General features: G+C 35.4%; 1 protein-coding gene across 16 annotated transcripts in view; it reads right to left on the bottom strand.

Moving 5' to 3' along the window:
• Window positions 1–1,195: 1,195 nt before the first annotated feature.
• Window positions 1,196–23,297, bottom strand: part of Uba1 (ubiquitin-like activating enzyme 1) — a 132,606-nt gene continuing 110,504 nt past the window's right edge. For 14 of the 16 annotated variants that reach the window (XM_067104914.1, XM_067104918.1, XM_067104913.1 and 11 more), the window contains 7 exons: window positions 19,010–19,150; window positions 14,510–14,747; window positions 13,201–13,385; window positions 12,721–12,843; window positions 9,801–11,828; window positions 9,391–9,575; window positions 1,196–2,372 (listed from right to left, as the gene is read on the bottom strand). In XM_067104914.1, the coding sequence (XP_066961015.1) occupies window positions 2,234–2,372; window positions 9,391–9,575; window positions 9,801–11,828; window positions 12,721–12,843; window positions 13,201–13,385; window positions 14,510–14,747; window positions 19,010–19,150 (3,039 nt within the window). In that variant the 3' untranslated portion in view covers window positions 1,196–2,233. Of the gene's footprint in view, window positions 2,373–9,390; window positions 9,576–9,800; window positions 11,829–12,720; window positions 12,844–13,200; window positions 13,386–14,509; window positions 14,748–19,009; window positions 19,151–20,049; window positions 20,356–23,297 lie in introns of all 16 variants that reach the window. The other 2 variants (XM_067104911.1, XM_067104912.1) reach the window with 1 other exon arrangement.

Here is a 23,297-nt window from a genome sequence, read left to right as displayed (position 1 = left end):
AGACGAGTGTAACTAACCTCCTCTCAAGGTTAACAAGAGGGTTTCCTTCAAAATCAGAAGAAATGTACTTGCTTAACATGACTGCTACAATCTGAAACTGGATACACTGACTTTAAACCTGGAATTTCACACCAACTTTTAAGCATATAGGGATATGCTTCTGGAGGAGTGCTCCCATATAATACATCAATAGAAAGCTGCTAGTTTTATCTTGGTCAAATTTGGGAGAAAATTTCAGAAAAATTCTCAAGCCCTGAGTAAAAAGACCAAGAGCCAGAAATAGAGTTGTGCTTACGTCAGTTTTTTTTTTGGTTTACCTCTTCTCAGCCCTACAGCAGGTGGTGACTGCTTGCTACTACCTTCAGGTGAATTTAATCAGCAAAAACAAATTTATGCTTTAACCTGTGTGGTGCTTTATATTTTGTGTCTTCACACCAAGGCTTATTTCAAATGCGTATAGCAAAAGGAGTTATCCTGTCTGAAAGCAAACTTATATTTAAACAAATTCATACATGTAATTTGTATCTACCTGTAAAGACATACAAATGATAAAAAGTTCTGTGCAAATGTAGTCTTTTCCTGGACATAATGTGTGCAAATTGCACATTGAGGTAATTGGCCAGTCACAGGTGATCACTCTTCACTTATGATGGTACAAGTATGATATTATTTTGTACCCAGTGTGTATTGCTTTAGGGACTATTAACTTTGTTATTTGCAATACGATTTTTGTCACAAGCTTCACTGCTTTTCTCATTTTCCATTTCAACCATTCCTTTTGGTATATTCTCACTTTCCTGGCCAACTTTTGCAATGCTCTGGTTCCAACCTCTCATTAAAGAATGCATCCCATACGTGCTTTCCTCTACATGTGACCTGGTGGTTTGGTTAAATCTTGATATTGTTTAAAAATCAATATCAAACAATCTCACTACACTTAAAACATACATCAGAAGAAAATCTGATTTTTGTGGTTAATTCTGTAATTGTTATCCAAGACCATTTATGTGGTAAGAATGATTAAATAGCAACAACTTGTAAATCTTCCACAATTTAATCTACCCATGAAATAGAAATTTAGTCTTATGTATTTCCCTTGCAATATATTGACCACTTTTGATGATGGTGCTTCCTTTTTAAGTCTTTCTGAGAAATGCATGATTCAGTTCTGCCAAGAGGTAATTAAAATCAGAGGTGCGCAATCACAGTTTACTAGCGTGTTCACTGGTATCCAGCCATGATGAACAAAATTCTTGCAAAAGAACATACATTCAAGAGACACTGAACCTGATATGAACATCTTGGCTGAACAAAGAAAATAAATATTTTTCATTAAGTTTAGGCTAGTTCCTTCACTTATACAAAAGTTAAGAAATAACTATTATAGTATCCTTAAAAAAGTACAGTAATATAAGTTTCATGGTTTCAAAAAGCCTAGAGGCACACAACTACACCCTAACACTCGTTCACTTCCTCCTTTTTCAAACTGCAGGATGTTCAAAAATGAAAAAAAAGACCTATCCTTTGAGAGACATTCCTCACCTCTGGCAAGTGCCATTTATGCATAATTTTTCATCTACCCTCTACTACAATCATTTTCCTTTCCTAAAATCTAGTATCTTGAATTTCATTATCAAAAGGAAGAAAGTCTATTACAATAATGGTAAACTCAAATATTGAATTTTCTCATTTACAAAAAACATATTCATTATAAAAAGTAATTAAAATAAAAAAAAATTATTGGATTCAACTACTATGCTCAAAAATACTTATGGAAATCATTTTCCCAATACTATTCTTCAGATCTTCAATTTCACGCACTGTATAACAGAAATGAACCTATAAAAATACACTGGACATAAAATTTAGCTTTCACAAGTTAAATGTAGCACTCGAAAACATTCTGCAGTTTTTTCCTGTTACTTTAACATAACTTTCACCATCACAGAAACTTTCATTGCTATGAATTTTCACAGAAATTTCATGAGCAAGAAATTTTACTGGAACATCCCTCTAATCATAAGGGAATTTTACAAAGTCAAAATTTCTGTGTTTTCGAAGCTGCAGTATGGGCAGGATGGCCACATACCAGCCCCTGTGAATAAAATTTCATGAGCAAAACAATGATTTAAGGGCATAATCCACTGATCACTCAAGTGAAAGCAAGAGAGCCAATACCTAGATATCGCCTGGGTGCTCAAGTACTGGCAGGTAATAGCTATTAATTACATATTCACTGAGGAAGATTGTACTTCACATATGGAACTTCAACATCTTCACCATCCTTGTCATTTGCACAGACTTCAAGCACCAGTGCTCTAACATGCTGTTCTATTTTCTTCTTGCTGACTTTCTTTACCACCTCAGACATCCTGCAAATATGAAAAACCAAATGCTATAGTAATACACACACACACAAAAAAAAAAAAAAAAAAATTTAAACATCATAAATTTTAAGAAAATTATGTATCAGGGCAGTTTATTATATTTGTAACATATAGTTGTACAAAATACAGTCTCAAAATCTTCCTTAGGCTTGGCTCGGACATGTTTTATTAGTTATTAAAATCATACATTTATTCACATACTGGAAAATAATTCATGTACATACAAATTACACGAATTGCACACAAATTACATGAATTGCACATGACTGCATACCTCTTTGGATAAATTAAGCAATGGCTGAAGAATCATTTTTTTAAAAAGTTGATGTATGCATTTAAGGAATGAATTCATTAAAGAATTACCTGTACGGTATTACTTTTAAGGTTGATCTTACAGATTATTTTGTATGTGAACTTTTTACACAAGCAATTTTTGCAGTCCCTAGTTATGCAAGACTTCAGAATTTTACAGTGGGGCACGGTTGATTATTCAGCTGCTAAATTCAATTCTGAATCTCAGTAACCTTATAAGTCCTCAACAGAATCCAGATGTATTAAAATATTGGGGCCAGACTGGCGAGTACAGGTAGTTGTCGACTTACGACCTATGAGACTTACGACTGACCGACTTTACGACAATATAATAATATATATTAATTTTATATTTAGCTAAAATACGTCGAGCGCGCGTACGATACTTTTTCCCGCTACCGGCAGCGCGCTCATATCAGAGAGATGCTCAGCTTTCGGCAGCGTTCAGTGTTTGTGTCGTATTTTGTATTTCTATTTTTTGCAAATAAATCAAATGTAATAAGAAATTACCGTATTTGATGGCTTATAACACGCATGTCTGCATAGAACACACTCCAATTTCAGCAGGACATTGAGGGAAAAAAAATAAGGTTTCCTAGCCTATGCTCATATGATTTTGGTAAGTAAAAACTGTAGTATTAGGTTATCATATGCATATTGTTTCTTACCAACAGAATCAACAAAAACATTAATAAAGAAGTTATTTACCATATTTATAATTATCAAAATATGTATTATACAATCAGCCATTTACTACGATCGAATGTTTCGTCTGCTGCTGAAAGCTACCTCATAGGTTTACCAATAGATTGAAACACATTCATTTGTAAACACTGTTTCTTACCGGCAGAATCAACAAAAACATTAATAAAGATGTTACCTACGGTAATATGTTATATACATACAAGTGATCCCTTGCCACATCGCGCTTCAACTTTGCTGGCTTCACTGCACTGCGGATTTTTCAGAAATATTCATCACAAAATTAAAATTAAAAAGTACCGCCATATCGGCAGCCATATTGCCGAAAACAGCGATGTTTCATCATGTTACGCCAGAAGAACGGCTTGCGAGACTGACGCGCAAGGACTGGAAGCTTCGTGTATACCCAGAGGCACTCTGACAAGGCACGTGATTGGTACACAAGAGAATATCTTATCACTGTTGGTGTTTCATATTTGATCACTGTAAAAATAATTAAAATCCGAATTTCATACGTAAGCAACTCAAGGATACTGTATACTCTCTCATCCCCAGCTTGTCAAGTCAAGACTTAGTCTCGTCCCAAGCTACTGTGCTGTGCACACCAGTTCTCTCTCTCTCTCTCTCTCTCTTAATGAAATATGAATTACTGTATCATAAACTTTTATGTACAAAAAAAATAATTTCATTGATAAATTTGTTTCTTTTAGCAACTAAAAAATTATTTTCCTAATTCTTTCGGTAGCAGTGAGCAGCTTCAGTCAGCTGATTCTCAGAACGTAAACATTACAAATGTGGGATGATCCTTTTTTTTTTATGCATATTACGGTGATAGGAGATCAAAATAGTAATACAGTGTTTAAGTGCATAGGAAGTGTTTATAACAGTGTGGGAAAGGTTTATAAGACTGTGGGGAGGGTTTATAAAGCCTTTAAATATATATGTATATAGTAAATAATGAAATACATACAAGGTCGCTACTTCATGTTCGTACTTAGCGGAATTTCAATTATCGCCGCTGGTCTTGGAACCTATCTCCCGCGATAAACGAGGGTCACTGTATATCAATTATATATTATAAAAGTATGCAATCAAGGGGTAAAATCCAATAAATAAAAATGTTTCCTATGTAACGGCTCGAGTCTCATGAGCAACTGAACAAAGCCATGTTATTATTCTTAAAAGAGAATGCTAGCACGAGTTACGAAGTATCAAGTCAACAAAGCCTTGTTATCATGCCTAAAGAGAATGGTAACAGGAATTGTCAACCACCAATTGATCGAAGCCATGTTGTTATGCGTAAAGAGAATGTTAGCAGGAATTGCCAACTACCAACTGCACGGAGCCTTGTTATCCGTAAAGCTCTCGAGATAATCACCAATAGGTGGCAGCACACGTACTGTAGTCTGTAAATGTGGAATGCGGCGATCTGCTGTAGACGACGATAATGATATTAACACATTTTAATGAAAATATCGATAACAACACCGTAGATATTGATTATAATACTAGCAGTAGTAATTGCGGTGATGGTAAGTGTGATAATGATAAATAATTATAATAAACTTTGTTTTTTAATAGGTTATTAGGATAAAACCGAATGTTACGCTAGGCTACAACATCTACGTGACGTTTCATGTATAATTTCGGCCAAAATTCTTAAATTTTGAGCCTACATTATGTACATATGACGCAGGGGGATTTTTTAGGCCATTTTTTTTGTTAAAGTGCGTCTTATACGCCGTCAAATACGGTATGTATTTAATTCAAACCTATAAATAAACAAAAGTAAATAATACGTCATACGTGTAGCCAATTGGCAATGCAAATGGTGGATAAGAAAATGTAAGCAGACCAGACAGATGGTTTGAAAGCCTACAATAAAAATGTTAAATACAGTAATAAAAGTATTAATCAAGGAGTTCAAGCATGATAAGATTTCATATGCTAAACGTAATAATAGGTACTATACATGCACATTTTTGGGATAATATAAAATGTATATGTAGGCTAGTCATACTTAGGATATAATATATGATGGATATTATACGGTAGGTACAGAATACATGTACATATGTGGTTGGTCGACTTACGACTGCTCTGTCAGAACCTAATGCCGTCGTAAGTCGACGACTACCTGTACAACCTTCTCATTCAGCTGTGAGCTGGTTACAAGACCCAAACCACTCAGCCTCTATGAAGGAAGTGATACCGCACCACTTTTTGTAATCCAATTCTTAGGTGAAAACAGAATAGCCAGATTGTATTTACTTCATCTGGCATCATAACAAACAGAGAGCTCTAGCACAGTATGCTCCCACCACAAATTGTGGTAGTCTGAGAGAGAGAGAGAGAGAGAGAGAGAGAGAGAGAGAGAGAGAGAGAGACTTAACATTACGAGGGAAATTCTTTAGCATATTTTAACAATATGGAAATGTTAGTGCTCATGCTCTTCTTAGGATAATGTAGTCAAATGAACAGCATTGTCTTTCCACATACCATATTCCCTTGGAAGTACTGGAAATATTTCAAGACTTAGAACAACTCTTATTTCATTTTTGTTCCTGACGGAATCAGAATACCACAAAGGCTGGTGCTATGGATGGGAAAGGCCACATGCTCCAATATTTCCTACAACTAAACTCTCAAATGTGTCTAGTATTCCTTCTTACTCAACCTGGACACCCTAAGGGTAACTGTAAATTGTGCAATTGAAATTTTCCAAAAAGAAACTTGTAACTGGACCAACCTACCACTCACCCAATATCATAGCAATTGAAAGATATGCAAAATATTACAATACATTATTTATAAAGAGAGAGAATGAGAGAGAAAAAGAAAGAGGGAGAAGCTGTACTGTACTGGGATTCTACAGAGCAAGACATTAAACACTGTCTTAGAGGCCAAGAGAAAATCTGATAACAATCATGACCAGAGGAGCCAAGTCACAGATTGGGTTACCAATGTGAAATGCACTCATCATGAAAAAATCACTGTATTGTTGTACAAACTGAGGAAGATTACCACAATGTAAGACTGCTGCATGCTTATATAATGATGGATACAGAGGTGAGGATGAAGAAAGTCATATGCACAAAAATTATCAGGAAATAAAGAGTACAGAAGATCTGTGATGTACTACTCTAAGCAACAAAAGCATAGGCACTGACAATTGAAAAGATTTTGAAACAGTGGAGCCACAGTGTTAAGATTCACATACATCAGGGTAGTGGGAAGATTGTAGTAAAAATGAAAAATCTGATTTATAGTGTCCAGAGGCTGGAAAAGAGACTGAAATCTTAAAGACTGAGGTGGTGTGAACACGTGATGAGATGGGAGGTGGAACTATTAGTAAAAAAAATAAGCCATAAGGTGTGGAAAGTAGCAACTGATGACCAGCAGGAAGGCCCAGAAAATTATGGAAAAAATGGAGATACAGACCTTGACTAAACAAGAGTTCTGGGAAAAATTTCATATGACAGAGAGGAATAAAATTGATTCCACATCTAACCTCTTAGAGAAAAGCTGGTGTACAGTAAACATAAGTTTTGATGATGATGAAATATAAGTACCAAAACTGCAGACTGCTGAATGGTAGAATAGTTGAATGCAGCATGACATGTACATAAAGAGAACAAAAGGGAGGCTAAAAGGCAGTAGCAAAGGTAAAAATGATGATTTGCGAGAAATGGAACCATGCAATCAACACAGCAGAGATTGAGAGAAAATTTACAGGAAAATGAAGCAACCAAAGAATGATGCAAAGAGAGAAAGTAAAGCAAAATGAGCCAAACTAAAAGTTAAAGAGAAAGGAATAATGAAATAACAAAAGCAAGAACTTTAAAATCTTCTGAATGAATAGATTAAATAGAAACTGGGTAAACTTTTATTATATATAATAAGTTATTCAAGGATATATTGCAACTATTAAACCTAACACTTTCCATTTATTGAACAATTCTTCATCCCATCTTTGATATCTAGAGTTATTCAAGGATATATTGCGACTATTAAACCTAACACTTTCCATTTATTTAACAATTCTTCATCCCATCTTTGATATCTGTTTTTGCTACTGGAAACAACTATCTGCAACTTCCTCATTCATAGCATGATCTTCCCAACAAATTCCGTGAATCTTAGCATACAGAAACTCTTCTAATATTTTTTGTCAGTTCCCACATCTCTGCTGCAGTAACTCAACCCTTATGACCACGTTAATTTTGCAATTTGCCAGTGGGATGCTTATATTTGAGAATATTTCAGCAATCTATTGCCACTTTTTTACCTGTTGCTTCCCTGTTATTGACCCTTTAATAACAGCTACTTACATTATTAACAGGTAGATGAACTTGACAATAACCAGCTAAAACAGGGTTTAACCACTGTTGGTCTAGTATGTGGTCTTTTTCTTTTCAAAAAGAGCACCACATCAAAATCCAGTAACATTATTCTGTTGCTGAATTAGTCACACTTGCCCAACCCCTGGGTATTTGATGAGTAACACAAGGACCAAACTGATGATTTACAGAAAGAAAATTAACTTGACAAAGATTATGAACGATGGTCAGGATCATTACTACTATTATTTTTATTAAAGTGTCAAACTAGACAAAAAAAATTAACAATTCCCAAATAAATACATTAATCCTTAATGGACATGAATCCTTATATGAGTATTAATATTACGCGCCATACAATTTGGCTGTATCGAGCGGGAAAGAGTTTCCATCACGTCAATGGCCCATAAATGACTGGTGGCAACTGCAGACTCAGCTCAGGTCAGTCAGTGGGTGTCTCATGGAGATCAGTATTGTTCTTGACTTGATGGGGAAATGTCTTGCTCCTCTCTCTCCCATGACGTCTTTTTATTTATTTGCTCATAAATATACCCAGGGACTGCTGTTTCCTTTAGTTCTTACCTTTTATGATTTGATGTCAGTTATAATTGTAATTTTGCAAAGAAAATGCAAAGAAATATTAGAAAAAACATGTATACCTCAAAAAAAAAGTTACTGCACCTCCCGATCTCAGTAAATATCTTACAACAAATATACTCAGAATTTGTTTCTGATTTGAATTCTTATCTGTAATTATAATTTTACAAAATAAAATAACATAATTATTAAAAAAAAACAGGAATAACTTGGTAAAATTTATGAGTGTTTTGTAAAAGCGGCCTGACACAGGGTTGTAAATGGTCGCTTTCAACTTCCCCTGGAAGATATGGAAAATTATTTAGAATCTTTCTCCTACACCATGTGCATTTGCATAGCTTCCGCTTTCCATTTCCATTCATGTTTTTTTCTGAAATTGGCCAACCTTAAAGTTTGCCCAGTCTGTGGGTGTGCATGATATATAAATTAGTCCATCCCTTAAGGGTTAATGTTATTTACAAATTTAATATAATTGCAACTCCCTAAATAAACTGCAAAGGTTGAAGACACATCAATTTCTTCAAACAATGTTTAAGAAGGTCTCCCCCTACCCGCCCCCCCGCAAAGTAGGGATGAAGACCTAGACACGATGAGAATTCAGATGGAAAGTGCAGGGAAGAGAAGAGAAAAGAGAGAATTTATTCCACAATTAAACCCATAAAGGGGAAATGTGTATGGGGAAAGGTGAAGTAAAAAACAACAATGATGCTAAAACACAAGTAGCTCTTAAAAATCCCATATTTTCTCAAATTGCACCTAGATATCACTGAAATCAATTAAACCATTCTGACAAATTGCTAAGTTAAAGCAATGGGCAAAGAAAAGACTTTTGCTGTATCCCCCAAAATCTTTTTGCTATTGGATAAATAGGATTAACATAAGCTAAGGTGCATGCTCTAAAGAAGGTAAAAAGAGCCAACAAACCTCAAAGATGCAAGAATGTCACACCGGGATTAAAATTCATTCGAACCCTAGATTTTAGATAGCATCAAAGAAAAAGTTGCCTTCATAATGGCAAATAAAAAAGCTGCACAATGATTTGTATCACTTACGGAAGGGCCATCCTTTCAGTTCTTTTGGCTGGTGGCATGAAGAATGAATACAGCATAGATACTCCTTGGCTCAACATGGTAATTTCTAACTCGTGCTTCTCCTCAAAGTACTTGATGAATTCTTCTAAGGTCATTTCTCCATCAACTTCAAACCTATCCCACAGAGTCCATTCCTTATCGTAATACTGTAAGAATATAGGTTTGGTCAATGATTTGTTTACAAACAATCAGAAACTTTAAAATATGCCCAAAATTTAGCTGTAAGGTAAAATTTAAATAACCATCAGCTGGGATATGTACTCGGCAACACTCATCATAAGCTACGATACATCTTCCATAAAGACCCTTCATTAATATTTGCAACAGTTAACTCTGAAATTACAAAGCACAAGAAAACAGCAAACACTTACCTTATTTTTTGGTGCGGCAATGGGCTCTGAAAAACCGAAGAATGGAAGAGCCAAGTTTATAAAACCATTCTTAAAGCTTTCCAATTTGTTATGGCCTTGGGCCAATTTGATCAACTCTAATGATACTAATCCTGCTACTAATGCTGTAGTTGTGGCAATGGCTGGAATAATTTTACCTGCAATGAGCTTGCTCTTATGTCTGTCAGCAGGAGGGATATCATAGTTTTCAGCTCTGAGATTAGAAGTGGCAACAATGAAATCCATATGGAAGTTAGCATCATCATCCTTTTCAAAATCTAGAGGTGATAATCTCAGATTATTGAAGCTGGATGCAGTAGGAATAGATTGTTGAAGATTAGAAAGTCTCTCAGTATCTACTTGATTACTTTGTGCCTCAGCCTCAGCATCAGTTATTGCAATCTTGACACCTGATTTGGGCACAAACTCCGGTATCTCAATTCCACTAACAATGTCAGCAATTTTTTGGCGATCTCTCACCTGTGGTATACCATAGACCTCAGCTTTAAGATTAGCGGCAGCTACAATGTAATCTAGATGCAAATCGTTATTCACATCAAAACGGATTGGATGTGGGCATCTCTTAGGACCAGACCAGAAAGGCTCCCCACTAGAGGTAGTTTGGTCTTTGGGGAAATTATGCAATAGTTGTACTATTTTATTGTAAAACTGTTCACCAAAACGCTTTCTTGACCACTGAACACATTCTTCAAAGGAACGCGGCCGCTCCTCTACAAGGGCACGCTGTATACTATCAAGAGTTTCAATTGGTTGAGAACCGGGTAACTTTAATGCCCTCTCCATGAACTTTGGATCAATAAGGTACTGAGCAGCATTCTCAGCTGCTTTTTTAAACTCGCCTTCAAACTCATCACGGGCCCATTGCAAAGTGTGTTCAATAGCATTTGGGAAGTTAGTTAGTGTACAAATAGGAATAGATTTCTCAGGAGGATCTTGAGAAGAACCATATGACTCTGTTAAGTGTGGTACAATGACCTGGACATTGCCTTTAGTGCCAAGAGTACCAGATTCTAAAAGAGGCTTCCTATAATACACACAACGTCTATCCATGTATAAACGTGCCTCCACATTATCAAGAGCATTTGCAACACCATCAAGAGGTTCAAAGAATGAATCATCGTAAACTTTTTCAGTTTCTGGACCAACCCTGTTCTGATGAGCAATGATATTGATCTGAGGGTTCATTTTCTTCACAGCAGCTGCTGCAGTGTCAGATTTGGGTTTTTGTACATCCCATGGACGGAACAAGAACTGTCGGTTAAGATTGCTCTTCTCAATAAGATCCATGTCTGTGACCACCAGGGAACCACCCTCACCAGCACCTACTCCCAACATTGCAAAGTTCTTCAGTAACTCACATCCAATAGCACCAGCTCCTACAACAAAATATTTCAGACTGCCAAGTCTCTTTTGGAAATCTTGACCAAATATAGCAATTTGAGTGTCGTACCTATCACCAACAGGAGCACAGTTATCTTTTGTGAGGCCAGAGGTGTCAGCTGGAAGGCACTCCAAAGCATCAAAGTAAAGCCACTGATGAATGGGAGTGAATTTGCCAGAACAAGCTTTCATTACTTCCTGAGCTACTATGCCACCAATAAATGCATCTAATGGAGCCAAACCTCCAGCTGCAATTTTGGCAAACTGCTTGACTAAATTTTCATCAAACTCCTCTACTTTGGCTTCACTAGCATTATTCAAATCACTGAATACATTCAAAAACATGTTAGCATCATCGTCACACCATGGCTTGGGGAGGGAACCATTTTGTTTCTCAAATTCATGAAGTGCCTGGAATGCAATGTGTAAAATAGCAGGACGATCAAATTTGGCAAAGTCTGTCATAATGAAATCAGGTGCTTGCATAGCTTCTTCCATTGACTTGAATTTCAATTTCTGAGGAACCTTCACTTGTGATACGATGCCCCCACGGATGTAATCTGAGTTACCAGAAGTATCACCAATGCTAAAGGTGAAAGGACCAAGAACCTGAAAGGCAATGAGTAAGATGAATGAATGGAGCTTTACATGAAACCTGGAAATCAATTAAATTTTCATAATACTGAATATTAGGAGCAAATTTAAAAACAACCACATTAAATTGGATGTTGGTGCAGATAGCATCCAACTGGCTTTAATAGTTTATGTAATAAACAATCAGTATCAAAAGAAAGAACTTTGTTCTCAATAGGATTTAAGGCTCCAAACCAAACATCTGTAGCCTATATTCCTAGTACTGTGGCAAAAAATTGGAGTCATTTCAAACTTATTTAAACCCAATTACCATCACACAGACTAGGACTAGAATAGCATATGTTATAAACTGTCTTTAAGATTAGTTTTGCCCTCTGTATTATGATTAAACAAGAACACATGTATTTCTTACTCCCTACCAGTATTACCTACATTTTGCAAAATCTTAGACCTCTTCTATTCAAATTACTACTTGAAACTCATGTAACACAATTTGGTCATCCAAAATCATGATTCCAATAGTTCTGGGCAGATACAGTAAACTCATGAATGACGAATTCTGCAAAATTTTTGCCTTAGATTCTGTGTGAACACTACACCTAGTTGGCAAGAAAAGGCAATTACACGATAAGTGCAGCATTTAAGCTCTAGTCTAATTCAAGATGGATTCAAAACCATAGCAAATATTGTTAAACCATTAATACTTGAGCTACAGCATATTGAAATTAAGAATCAGCTTAAAACATGACTGCTTCTAATTTTGGTGAATGTGTTTCAAACATTCAAAGGCCAACCCTATGACTTCCAAGATTTTTGACACAGCATCCTGGATAATCTTTTTTTTTATTTACAAGTATTAGTACACTACTTGTTTCCAAAAGTATTTATTATATGTAGATATTCTTACCTTAATCTTAATAGGACTACATCCATTAAGCTCAGTCATCCCTTGCACTTCTGAAAAAGTGACATAATCTCCATCTTCAAAGCCATGGCGGGATTCATCGAGACATGTGACAACGCTGTTTTCCTACAAAAAAAAAATAAATAAATAAATAAATTAAATAAATAAATAAAAAAATAAAATAAATCAGTAGTCTTCCTCTTTTATCATAATATTTTTCAGCTATTACTACATTTATAGCATACATAGATTTTTTTAATAAGGGCATCTTATACTTTTACCAAGAACAGTTCATAAAAAAATGTACACAACATGCTATACAATAAACTAAGCTGAATGCTAACATAACACAGGACTTAAAAAATGGACCTTCAACTTTACACTGGCCTTTAGAGAAGGAGAGCAAGAAAAAGGAAAATACAATAAAAATAAGTAAACCGTTTTTATAAGAAAAAGGAAATACAATAAAAATAACGGTCTTACCTCCTTCGTAATGCCAGCAATCATGGCGGAGGAAGGATTTTCTCCATTGGTGTCAACAATCTCAAAGTTCTCACCAAAGTCACAGAAGATCTGTCCAAACAGTCCCTTTGTTGTGGCAACGATGAATGCAATGTCATTAGCATGACAGAAAGATGACACACGTAACTGTTCCTCCAATGTTGAGTCTGCAATAAGTGAACGGAGCTATACAATTAAAAATGGCTACAAGATCCCATGAAAGCCAAAAGCAGGTAAGCTAAATTTCACAAGCTAATTTACAATGAGGATTTTTTCTTTCCTTGGGATGGTACGAATATCCTGTAAGTGTGAAAACTATACAAACTACACAAAATACTTTTCATGAACAGTATTCAGGTAGAAAATTGTTTATTAGTCTAGTTTTTCCTTTATATCAAATTTTCCACCAGTCTGATGCTTGGCATTGTAAATTATAGTAACCTTTCAGTAATTCCAGTAGGCATTTTAGTTTCTAGGTGAATGGGATGGAATAATAATGAATATTCAACAAAAAATAAAAAATGAATAAAATTTTGTAAATATCAAAAATCTATGGTAGTGAGAGTAACTTTTCTAATAAGTAGTTTAGATGTAGCTTTCACGATAGATATAGCTTTCAAAGATACATCTGAAAAGGATGTTGTCAATCAATGAAAATTTTCTGGTTACTGTCAATTAATACATATTTCAACAGTAAGTTCATCAGAACTTCCAGCAATTTGTGTCTAAAAATTCAACTCCAATAATACATGTAGTATGACAATATAAGACAAACTATTATCATTATGATACTAGCATTTTAGCCTCATTACCCATAACAGTACACACAAGTGATTTTTTCTTAAATGACAAGTGAAAATTTGATAAACACACAATCTAAACAGCTAAGCAAGACGTATCAAAAGGAAAAGGCGAAAAGTTACAACAAATGAAGCTAGGAGCCAAAGATTTGTTAAGGAACTATAAGCACACCTATCATTTACTCCTTGAGAGCACAACAAAGGCATTATCCCCTGCAAGGGGAAATAATACACCGACTATACTTCACAGTTGGAGGCAATTATTTTGGAAATCAAGCTATGAACTAAAATGAAATTGTAAAAGAGAAAATAAAAGCTTTTTTCTTGACATTAAATATCTCTATTCCCCTCACGAGTTCCTTACTTTATTAAAATACATTTTATTCAATGCAACTACATAAAAACTAACATAAATCAAGTAAAACACTTTAGACGTCCACAATAAAATAAAAGAATAGCAGAAAAATAAACATCTCAATTTAATCTATTACCTGTTAACACAACTACTCTGAATTTCTTCAGGAAATCCTCTGTGAGGGGGCCAGTGGCAGGTGTTATTGGTACATAGGTGTTCAGTTCAGCCAGTCTCTCAGAGCATGCTGTGACTCTGTTTTTGCCGATGTCCTCATTAGTTAGAAAGTACTGACGGCTGAGGTCTTCCATAATTGTCTCTTTTACATCATGTAGAGTAACAGACTTAACACCACCCAAAATCACATTTTTGGCAACCTGCAAAATATCAGTATTATAAATCATACTGTACAACATACATAGCTTTCAAATTTTTATCTATTAACATAATGGACCTATACTTAAAACAACTTGTTGCAAAGCTGGGGTAAGAAAATTAAAAGTTAATTAACACAATGGCAATTATATTACCATACTCATAATACAGATGTACTAAAAACATGAACAGAAAAATACTATAAGTCCCTCAAAGGGAGAGTACTTGTAATATTCTTTCCAAATTCAACTGAGCTATAATTATTTTGTGCATTTAATTTTCACTGAAAGTACAAGTACAGTACCTGTACGATCCTATACATCACTAACTTCCACAATAAAATGTTTCTCCTAAATAACCATCCAGGAAGTTTCAACTCGTACCCCCATGGCTCATACAGTACTAACTATCAGTAGTGAAAGATTCTAAGCACTAATCATAATTACCGATGCCTTTAATATTTTTTTTCATTTGACTTGGTTGATCTTACAAAAAACTGAATAACAAAGTCCAGGCAAGGTCTTCATACTACTATGGCACATATAGTAATAACTATCAGAAGGAAAAGATTCCCAGCAATAGTCACAATTGCCCATGCCTTTAATATATACAGTAAAACTTCGATCTTACACGATTCGAGTTGTGCGAATTCACATACACACACAAACTTTTCACTGGAACCTAACTAATGGGCATACGCGATTTTTTCACACACACACGAAATTCTCGAGAAACCCTGCAGAAGTGGGTGTTTAATTTTTTAAGTAATTTACAAGTTCTCATGCTTTTATGTCTAAAATCTGTATGAAAAATGCATTTCATTCTTTTATATGTAAAATCTGTATGAAAAATGCATTTCATGCTTTTATGTGTAAAATCTGTATGAAAAATGCATTTGATGTTTTAATGTGCAAAATCTCCATGAAAAATGCATTTCATGCTTTCATGTGTAAAATCTCTATGAAAAACGCATTTCATGCTTTCATGTGTACAATCTGTATCGAAAATGTATTATTTTTATTTTTGTACATGCATAAATATGATGCAAAGGTAATTTCAGCACATTCACTTAGTGTACTTTTACAAGATGTGATACCCATTTGCAAAGTTACTGCACTTTTCAAAGATGATACCCCTGCAGAAAATGCTTGTTTAATGTTTGAAGTACATTTATAAGTTTTCATGCTTTTAACTGTAAAATCGATATGGAAAATTTATATTTATATTTCTGTACATAAATATCATACAAGCATTATGTCCATTTGCAAAGTCTTTGTCACAAGGACTTTACATGACCTTGAGATGAGGTTGTTAAGTCGCTCATTTGATAAAATGAATTCGTTAATGTAATATCAGAGATGTAACTAAGAGTTGTATAAGTGTCATTCTTTGAAAATTACTCTGTTCACCTCAGAGAAAAGTGCTGGTGCAATCAGTTGGTGTACTTTTACAAGATGTGATACCCATAGTTACTGCATTTTTCAAAGATGATACCCCTGTAGAAAGTGTGTTTAATTTTTAAGTTTTCGTGTTTTTAGGTGTAAAATCAGAATGGAAAATTTGTATTTATATATTTGCGCATAAATACGATACAAAAGCAGTACAGTTACTTTATTATAGTATCTCTCTCTCTCTCTCATTCGTAGTTAGCGCTCAAACATACTTTTACAACTTATTATTTCTCTGTACGTCATTACCTGTACAGTATATAATTTTAAATTGATTGAATTTTACCTGTACTGTACTACCTTCTACAAACATTATGTACATGTTTTCCATATTTTATGGAATTGTACTTTTGTTGACTGACACATGACGTTTTGCCTAGTGACGCAGAGAAAACGGCTTTTACTCTAAGTGACAAAGAAAACGGCATCCCATGAATTAAGGGTAACATTAGTATACGTACGCACCTACTGTAAATGCGCTATTATGAAACTGTGCAGTACTCAATTTTTATGTCAACCATTTACTGTATTCCTTTTTTAAGGGTAATAAGCTAAATTTTAAATAAAATTACACTAACTTTAGTTCATTTAAAAGTTAGCTTAATACTTTGGGAGCATGATTAGGGTCATATTTAGTACTTAAACTCTGGAAATAAACATTTATTAGCATTTTTAAAGACCATGCCAAACTTACGCGAAAATTCACCTTGCACGAGGGGCTCCGGAACCTAACCTCGCCTAATTTCGAGGTATGACTATATATATATTTTTTTGACAAGGTCAATCTGACAAAAAATGAATGACGAAGTCCAGGCAAGGTTTGTCAGTAAAATGACAAATAAAAAGCTTCATGGCCAATCCTACTGGAGGCAACTATCCAGCCTCCTAAATGCAGAAAAGTTTCAAGAATCAAGAAAAACTGGGGAGAGGAAAAAATTCCATCCCTCTAAAGTAGAGGGAATTATCATTAATGTGGCATACAATCACTAAAGAAAATTTCAAGGAAAACTGTTCAGTGTACATGTTCAGCTAACTCCAAGATCCTCATGGATATGCAATAATATTCATTCCTTTGTGACCACTTCTAAATGAAGAGAGAGGGGAATAGTAGATGACACTAGATCAAATGGGTTTATAAGCTAAACTTTTTAAATATATTTAAAAACTTTTTATACACCCAGTAATTATAAAATAATCTAACTCACCACTTACGTGGGGGACCAAAGCACATGAAAGCCAATAAATGAAAATCTAGTTGTCTCTGGTAAAAGAAAAGGGCCAAAAGGAGTTCAAAACAAAAGGGCCAAAGGAGTTCCATTCCGTAATGAGTCTACAGTGGAAGAACCCATGGGTGAACACTCACCTAGCACATGCAAAAAGCAGGTACTGTACTCCTAGATGCATACCTCCACTGTACCAGAGCAGTGACAAATGAATCACTGCTTCAAACTTTTTGCCACCCAAACTACAAGGCCTTCCTTATGAGAGACATTGCTAAAAGAAAATTTGGAAAGGGTGTTGTGAATATGCCAGATGTCCACCCTAAGGAAGAAAGGGAGTTCAAAATACATCTAAATACCACAAAAACTAAAAGGACACAGACTTCATAGGACCTTAACTCATGCATGGCAAGGTCCTCCAGTGATGCTGATAAACAAACCTAATAATTACTTGATGTTACAAACATGAAATAGAATTTTTGGATACAGTACCATCCTGATAATGCTAAAGCAAAAAAAAGAGAGGAAGACCATGAATAGACTCCTTATGCTGAAGAGAGGATCTAAGAGCCCTAATACAACACAGAAGCTGTCCTCTTGAGCAGGAATGATAAGGGAGAACCATTTTCACTAGAAGATTGAACCCCAGGTATGATATCCAAGGCAAGCAACTTCTCCTCAATAAGCATGGAGTTCAGTGACATGCTTAAGAAGGCCAAGATGAGCACAGTACAGTGCTGAAGAAATTCACCATTCAACAACATGGCACAACCAATCCATTCATTGTTTTCCCAGATCTGCCACTGGGTCCTGCAAAGGTCCAGGTGAAGGGATCATTCTCATTTGAGAACTTGGTGCCCCCTACTGGGCGAATATCTCCCAGCCAGTATACAGGGCGAGTCTGACCAGTACTACTGCAAAAATCAACCACCTTTCTGTAGCAATGGTACATATTTAAAGCTATGCCTGAGGACAGGACTGCAAACATCTTAACATATTAGAAGGCCAATATAATAAATAATGGAATAGATAAAAAAGACCAAAAGCTCTTTTTGGTGATGCTGAAGGGACCAGAGTCCTTCACTTTAAACAGGACATGAAATTCTTGTACAGAATAGGATCTTATACTTTACGATGCATAACATGTACAGAATAGGATCTTATACTTTACGATGCATAACATATGAGTTACCCTAATCATTTTACATCATTCACTAACAAATAACTACAGACACCATCCTACTTAACATTAAGCTTACAAACATTCAGACACAAACATAGGGGATTGCATATTAAAATTGTGTTCAGAGCACTCCCCTTTGCCACCATTAATTTTTTTGTTTTGTTTTGTGCGCCTATTCTGTACATACAGTACTGTATTGATTTTATATCATACTGTGCTTAAACAGGCATGAAGAGTACAGTAACCAACTTACAAACAATTAAAACATACACACAGCTGCCCGGAACGTAACTCGTTTGAAAGTAGGGTGGTGTCTGTATTGTCCATATACCTTTAGTAAACCAATAGTTATTACAAAAACATTGCTAAACCTACTGATAAATTGGAAAGTTGACAAGAGTAACAGTACTAACCTCTACACCAAGGCCCCCGAGTCCTGATATCAGGACATCGGATGATGCCATCCGCCGCATGGCATCATGACCCAGGACATAGAGCTGTCTTGAGTACAGCGACTCATCGATGTCCTGCCCAGAGCCATTTGCAGCCATATTCTGAAAAAAATATAATGTTAATACTGATAAATTTCCGAAACTTTTCAAAATTCAAAGCATTAAAAAATTATCAGGCAATTAAGGGCATAAGAGTAACCCAAAGGAATAAACCCCCGCCAGTGTAAATGTATTCAATATACTTTCAAATTTTTGCATTTTTGATGAAATAACAAACCTAGGGTATAAAACAGAGCAAATTATATCTTTTTAACCAGATTTAAATGAGTTATTAAAGTCTTGATATCAGTACTTCAAGGTAAGCTTCAAACATTTCCAGTTAGTGCTCTCTGCGAGTGTTCAGTTTCTTCAATCGTACAATTTATGTGCAAACAAACATAAAACTAGCATAAATACCTTTGTTCAGTTTTTTACTTTGTTGACAACTGCAATAAAACCTATCTAAAAAGAGCAAAATAACAGAATCTAAAATACCTGTCACTGTAATTCTGAACTGACAATACAGGCTCGACATACACAACTCTTTAGATTATATCAGTGGTTGATACATTCTGCAGCACATGATAAAATATCAACACAGTAATCCAATTCACATCCTTGACAAAGCAGTGCATTCTAACCATGTGTGTTCTGCAAGACTAGTGCTTATTTTCAAGCTAGATACATGTCTATCAGAGGCTTCAAGGCAAACCGTGCACCTGTGCTTTGCCAAACAACACTGATAAAAGCTGCCCTTTATGATGTGACCAAGTAATTGAATAGATCAAAAGTATTTTACTTTACCAAAACCTCAACTAACACCCTCCAAATTCCCAACATTCCAAATATTACTAAGAAGTATATAGGTAAAATTAATCCCCACCCCCTGCTTTGACAAAACTTTAAACAGGGTCAAGTACATCATACAGGACAGCCAACTGTTCCACTGTTTTTTACAATACCCATGGTTTTCGTCGTTGATTTATGGGAGGGGTCATATTTATGTCAACTGACTGAAAGCTACTCTGTGAGACTGGGTAATGCATCTTGGTAGGAGATTTTTGTTGACTGAAGCTTTCATGGTAAAATAGGTTTTTGAACCTTGGGGAGCTGGGTTCGCTATAATCCTCATAAGGAGCCTCGGAGCTGCAAGCAGACCCCATCACCCAAAAAGCGCATGTGTGGCCACTGCTTTCTCCAGCTTGCCCCGTAAAATACCCCTTCAGAGGTAGAAAACCACACACACTACATAACTTACATCAATATCCCTGCAAAGCAATAATAATCCATCACTTTCACATGGCCGTGACAGTGAATTACAAACAAATGCGCTAGATAATATTTCTTACGAAGGATATGCTGTTTAGACAAAAATGTAAAATAAAAATGTATCAAATAGCTCAGTAAATGGGGCATTCAAGCTCCAAAAATAGAATATACATTATATTATACAGTACTGACCAACAAAATATGATTTAAAAATTAAATGAAAAAATCACATTATCGAGTTGCCTCTGAACAGTTTCAGTAATTACATGCACAAGCGTTTAAATTTTAAAATTATTCACAATGGCCTTTGTAGATTAAACAAAACACTGAAATGAAACTTTATATAAAAAAATTTCATAACTTCAATCCATCCAGTTAATCCCATCAGACACAATGTCAATCACAATTTTCAATTGATCATTTGCCAAAAATTATGCTAATATTTATCCATGTAATAATGTTTTGGTTTTCATTATACTGTACCCTCTTTAAGAACAAGATTTTCCTTTTTCATATCTAAATATACATACATTGTCAATTTTAAAAGACATTTTTTAGGGGAAAAGGGATTTTTTCTTTTTTCATATCTATGTGTATATATATGCATATAAAAACTGATCCTTCTAATAGACACTTAGGAGTGCCCTAAGTTTCTTAAGGTCTACAAACTGAAATATCATTCATTTGCAGTAACCAATTTAAGTGCACTTAACTTTTGTACAACAGAAAAGTATACAGTATTTTAGCACTACTGTAGAGAAATAATTCAAGGGGGCAATACCAAGTCATTCCAGCATTAAATAAAAATTACATGGTTGTACTGAAAAAAAAAAAAACAATAAGTAAAATAAAAACAATCCAGGGCTGATTTTAAAAATTAAGTTACCCACTTACTTGCTTCTTACTCCATCATAAGGACTACTTGCAATTTAACAAGAGCAACGACATGAAATGCATGTTAAAGCACCTTTACAAACCAAAAATAGAGAGAGAGAGAGAGAGAGATTGATTTTAAGTCTAGTGTGTTAATATTATACTAAATATAAGGCTTCTTGCATTATGAAAAAACTGAGCTATTATTTCATTAAAAGTGTCAGGTAAACATCACTTTGAAAACCTACAGCAATTTTACCCCCAACTCTGGCCACCTTTCAATCCCAATTCCATGTAGCCTATGACATTTAATAAAATTCCCCTATATCTAAAAACTTATTACTATTCTCATAGAACAGAACACGAGTTAAAGTTAGTAAATAGAGTGGAATCTACACGTACTCGATCTCAAGACAATAATGTTGAAACACCCGTCCCTGGCGTTCTCTTCATTCCTTGAGCTGTCTTGTCTTAACATCAAGCTCACATAATTCTACTTCCCACTAATCATTCTGATACTGCATCGTATCATTTCCTATGGCGACGCTAAACATAAATACAACACACTGCCCAGAGGGAAGCCATAGCTAACAAACAAAGATTCTTAGAAATCTAAAGATGAAAATTCTAGTTATTAAACTAACAGTGATACAATGATCCAATGGGTGGCCCAGAATGGTTTCTAGATTTTTTCTGCAAGACTACAAGACTGTCATGTGGCAGATAATATGAATTCCCAACAAGGGTTAGGCAAGTTTTTCAAGAGGAACAAATTCGGAAGATGTTATACATAACCTAACAAAAACAACAACAAAAAACCACAACGTTCTACACTCATCAATTAGCAAAGTCATAAGCTTATGGAATTGACAAAAGAATAAACATCCTTCGGTTGGAAACTTTGGTCAGGAGCTTCATCCGTGAGTTTTCCACTGGGCTGGTTTCCCCCTCTCTGTGGCATCATCGCGTGTTGGAAGAATGCCGCATACGATGAACTCTATAAAAAAAAACTATTCGAGAGAAAGCGATTTCTCCTACGTCTCTTGCCTACTTTCTCGAATGCAGAAAAGTCAAACAACTTCGTCTAGATGGTGATCTGTATCTATACGATGCTAAGAACTTTGGACATTGAGTGCTAGGACGGGAAATCTGGAAAATATTGGTTATATGGTCACCATTTGTGATAAGACAAGTAAATGTGACAACCGATAAGTTCCAACTGTCACAAATATGAGGGCGCATATTATTACGGCAGCCCACACCAAACACAAACTGGCTACACCTTACGACGCAATTCGGCAATCGAATAAATGTACCTATCGCGAAGTAAAGCAACTTTTGGCCGCCAGGTCTAACAATCACTGAATCAATGACGAATACCACCTAACTCGGAGATGGGATCCACAAAAATTCTCCCGCAGAAACTACAAACAATGGCTGTTAGTCCTGGCGAGCGGAGTGGTACTGATATCTGTAATTAGCGGAATCCCAACCTGTGCATATTGGAATTCCAGTCAATCCAGTGTAACGCCGAGAACGAACTGGGAGGCTAAAAGTAAACACACTCCTTTCTCCTGCACTTGATATAACTCACGATTTTTTTTTTTTTACAAGTGGGCTCGTTATATTGGCTTTTTTTGGAGGAGGGGGTGCTTGTTCAAGTTCCAGAAGAATGCAATATCATGAATAACATAACGAAGTATATCTTTAAATATTAAAAGCTATTTGATAAAAAATGGAACGGCTTGCTTCAAATCTGTCAGTTATCAGTTATACGTGAAATACAATATTGGTTATCAAATACATTAATGACAAAACTGCAACAGCACTTCAAGCAAACCGAAGCCTCTATAGATTTCAATTAATAGCATAACACCGTGAATGAAAGCCTCGATAAATGTTCTGGTCTAGCGCGCCATTTAAAATGTACCGTGCCAACCAACGCCATCTGTTGATGTGAGTTACGCATGATCTCTGCTATTTGAGGTAGTACAATTTTCCAAGTGTACGATCGATTCCTAAAGTAATTATCAATTTGTAATTTTATATGGCCAGCAGATAAGCGAGG

Source organism: Macrobrachium rosenbergii, chromosome 6 (genome assembly GCF_040412425.1).
Source record: "Macrobrachium rosenbergii isolate ZJJX-2024 chromosome 6, ASM4041242v1, whole genome shotgun sequence".
NCBI classification, from domain to species: Eukaryota; Metazoa; Arthropoda; class Malacostraca; order Decapoda; family Palaemonidae; genus Macrobrachium; species Macrobrachium rosenbergii.
This window is presented reverse-complemented; position numbering and strand designations above follow the sequence as displayed.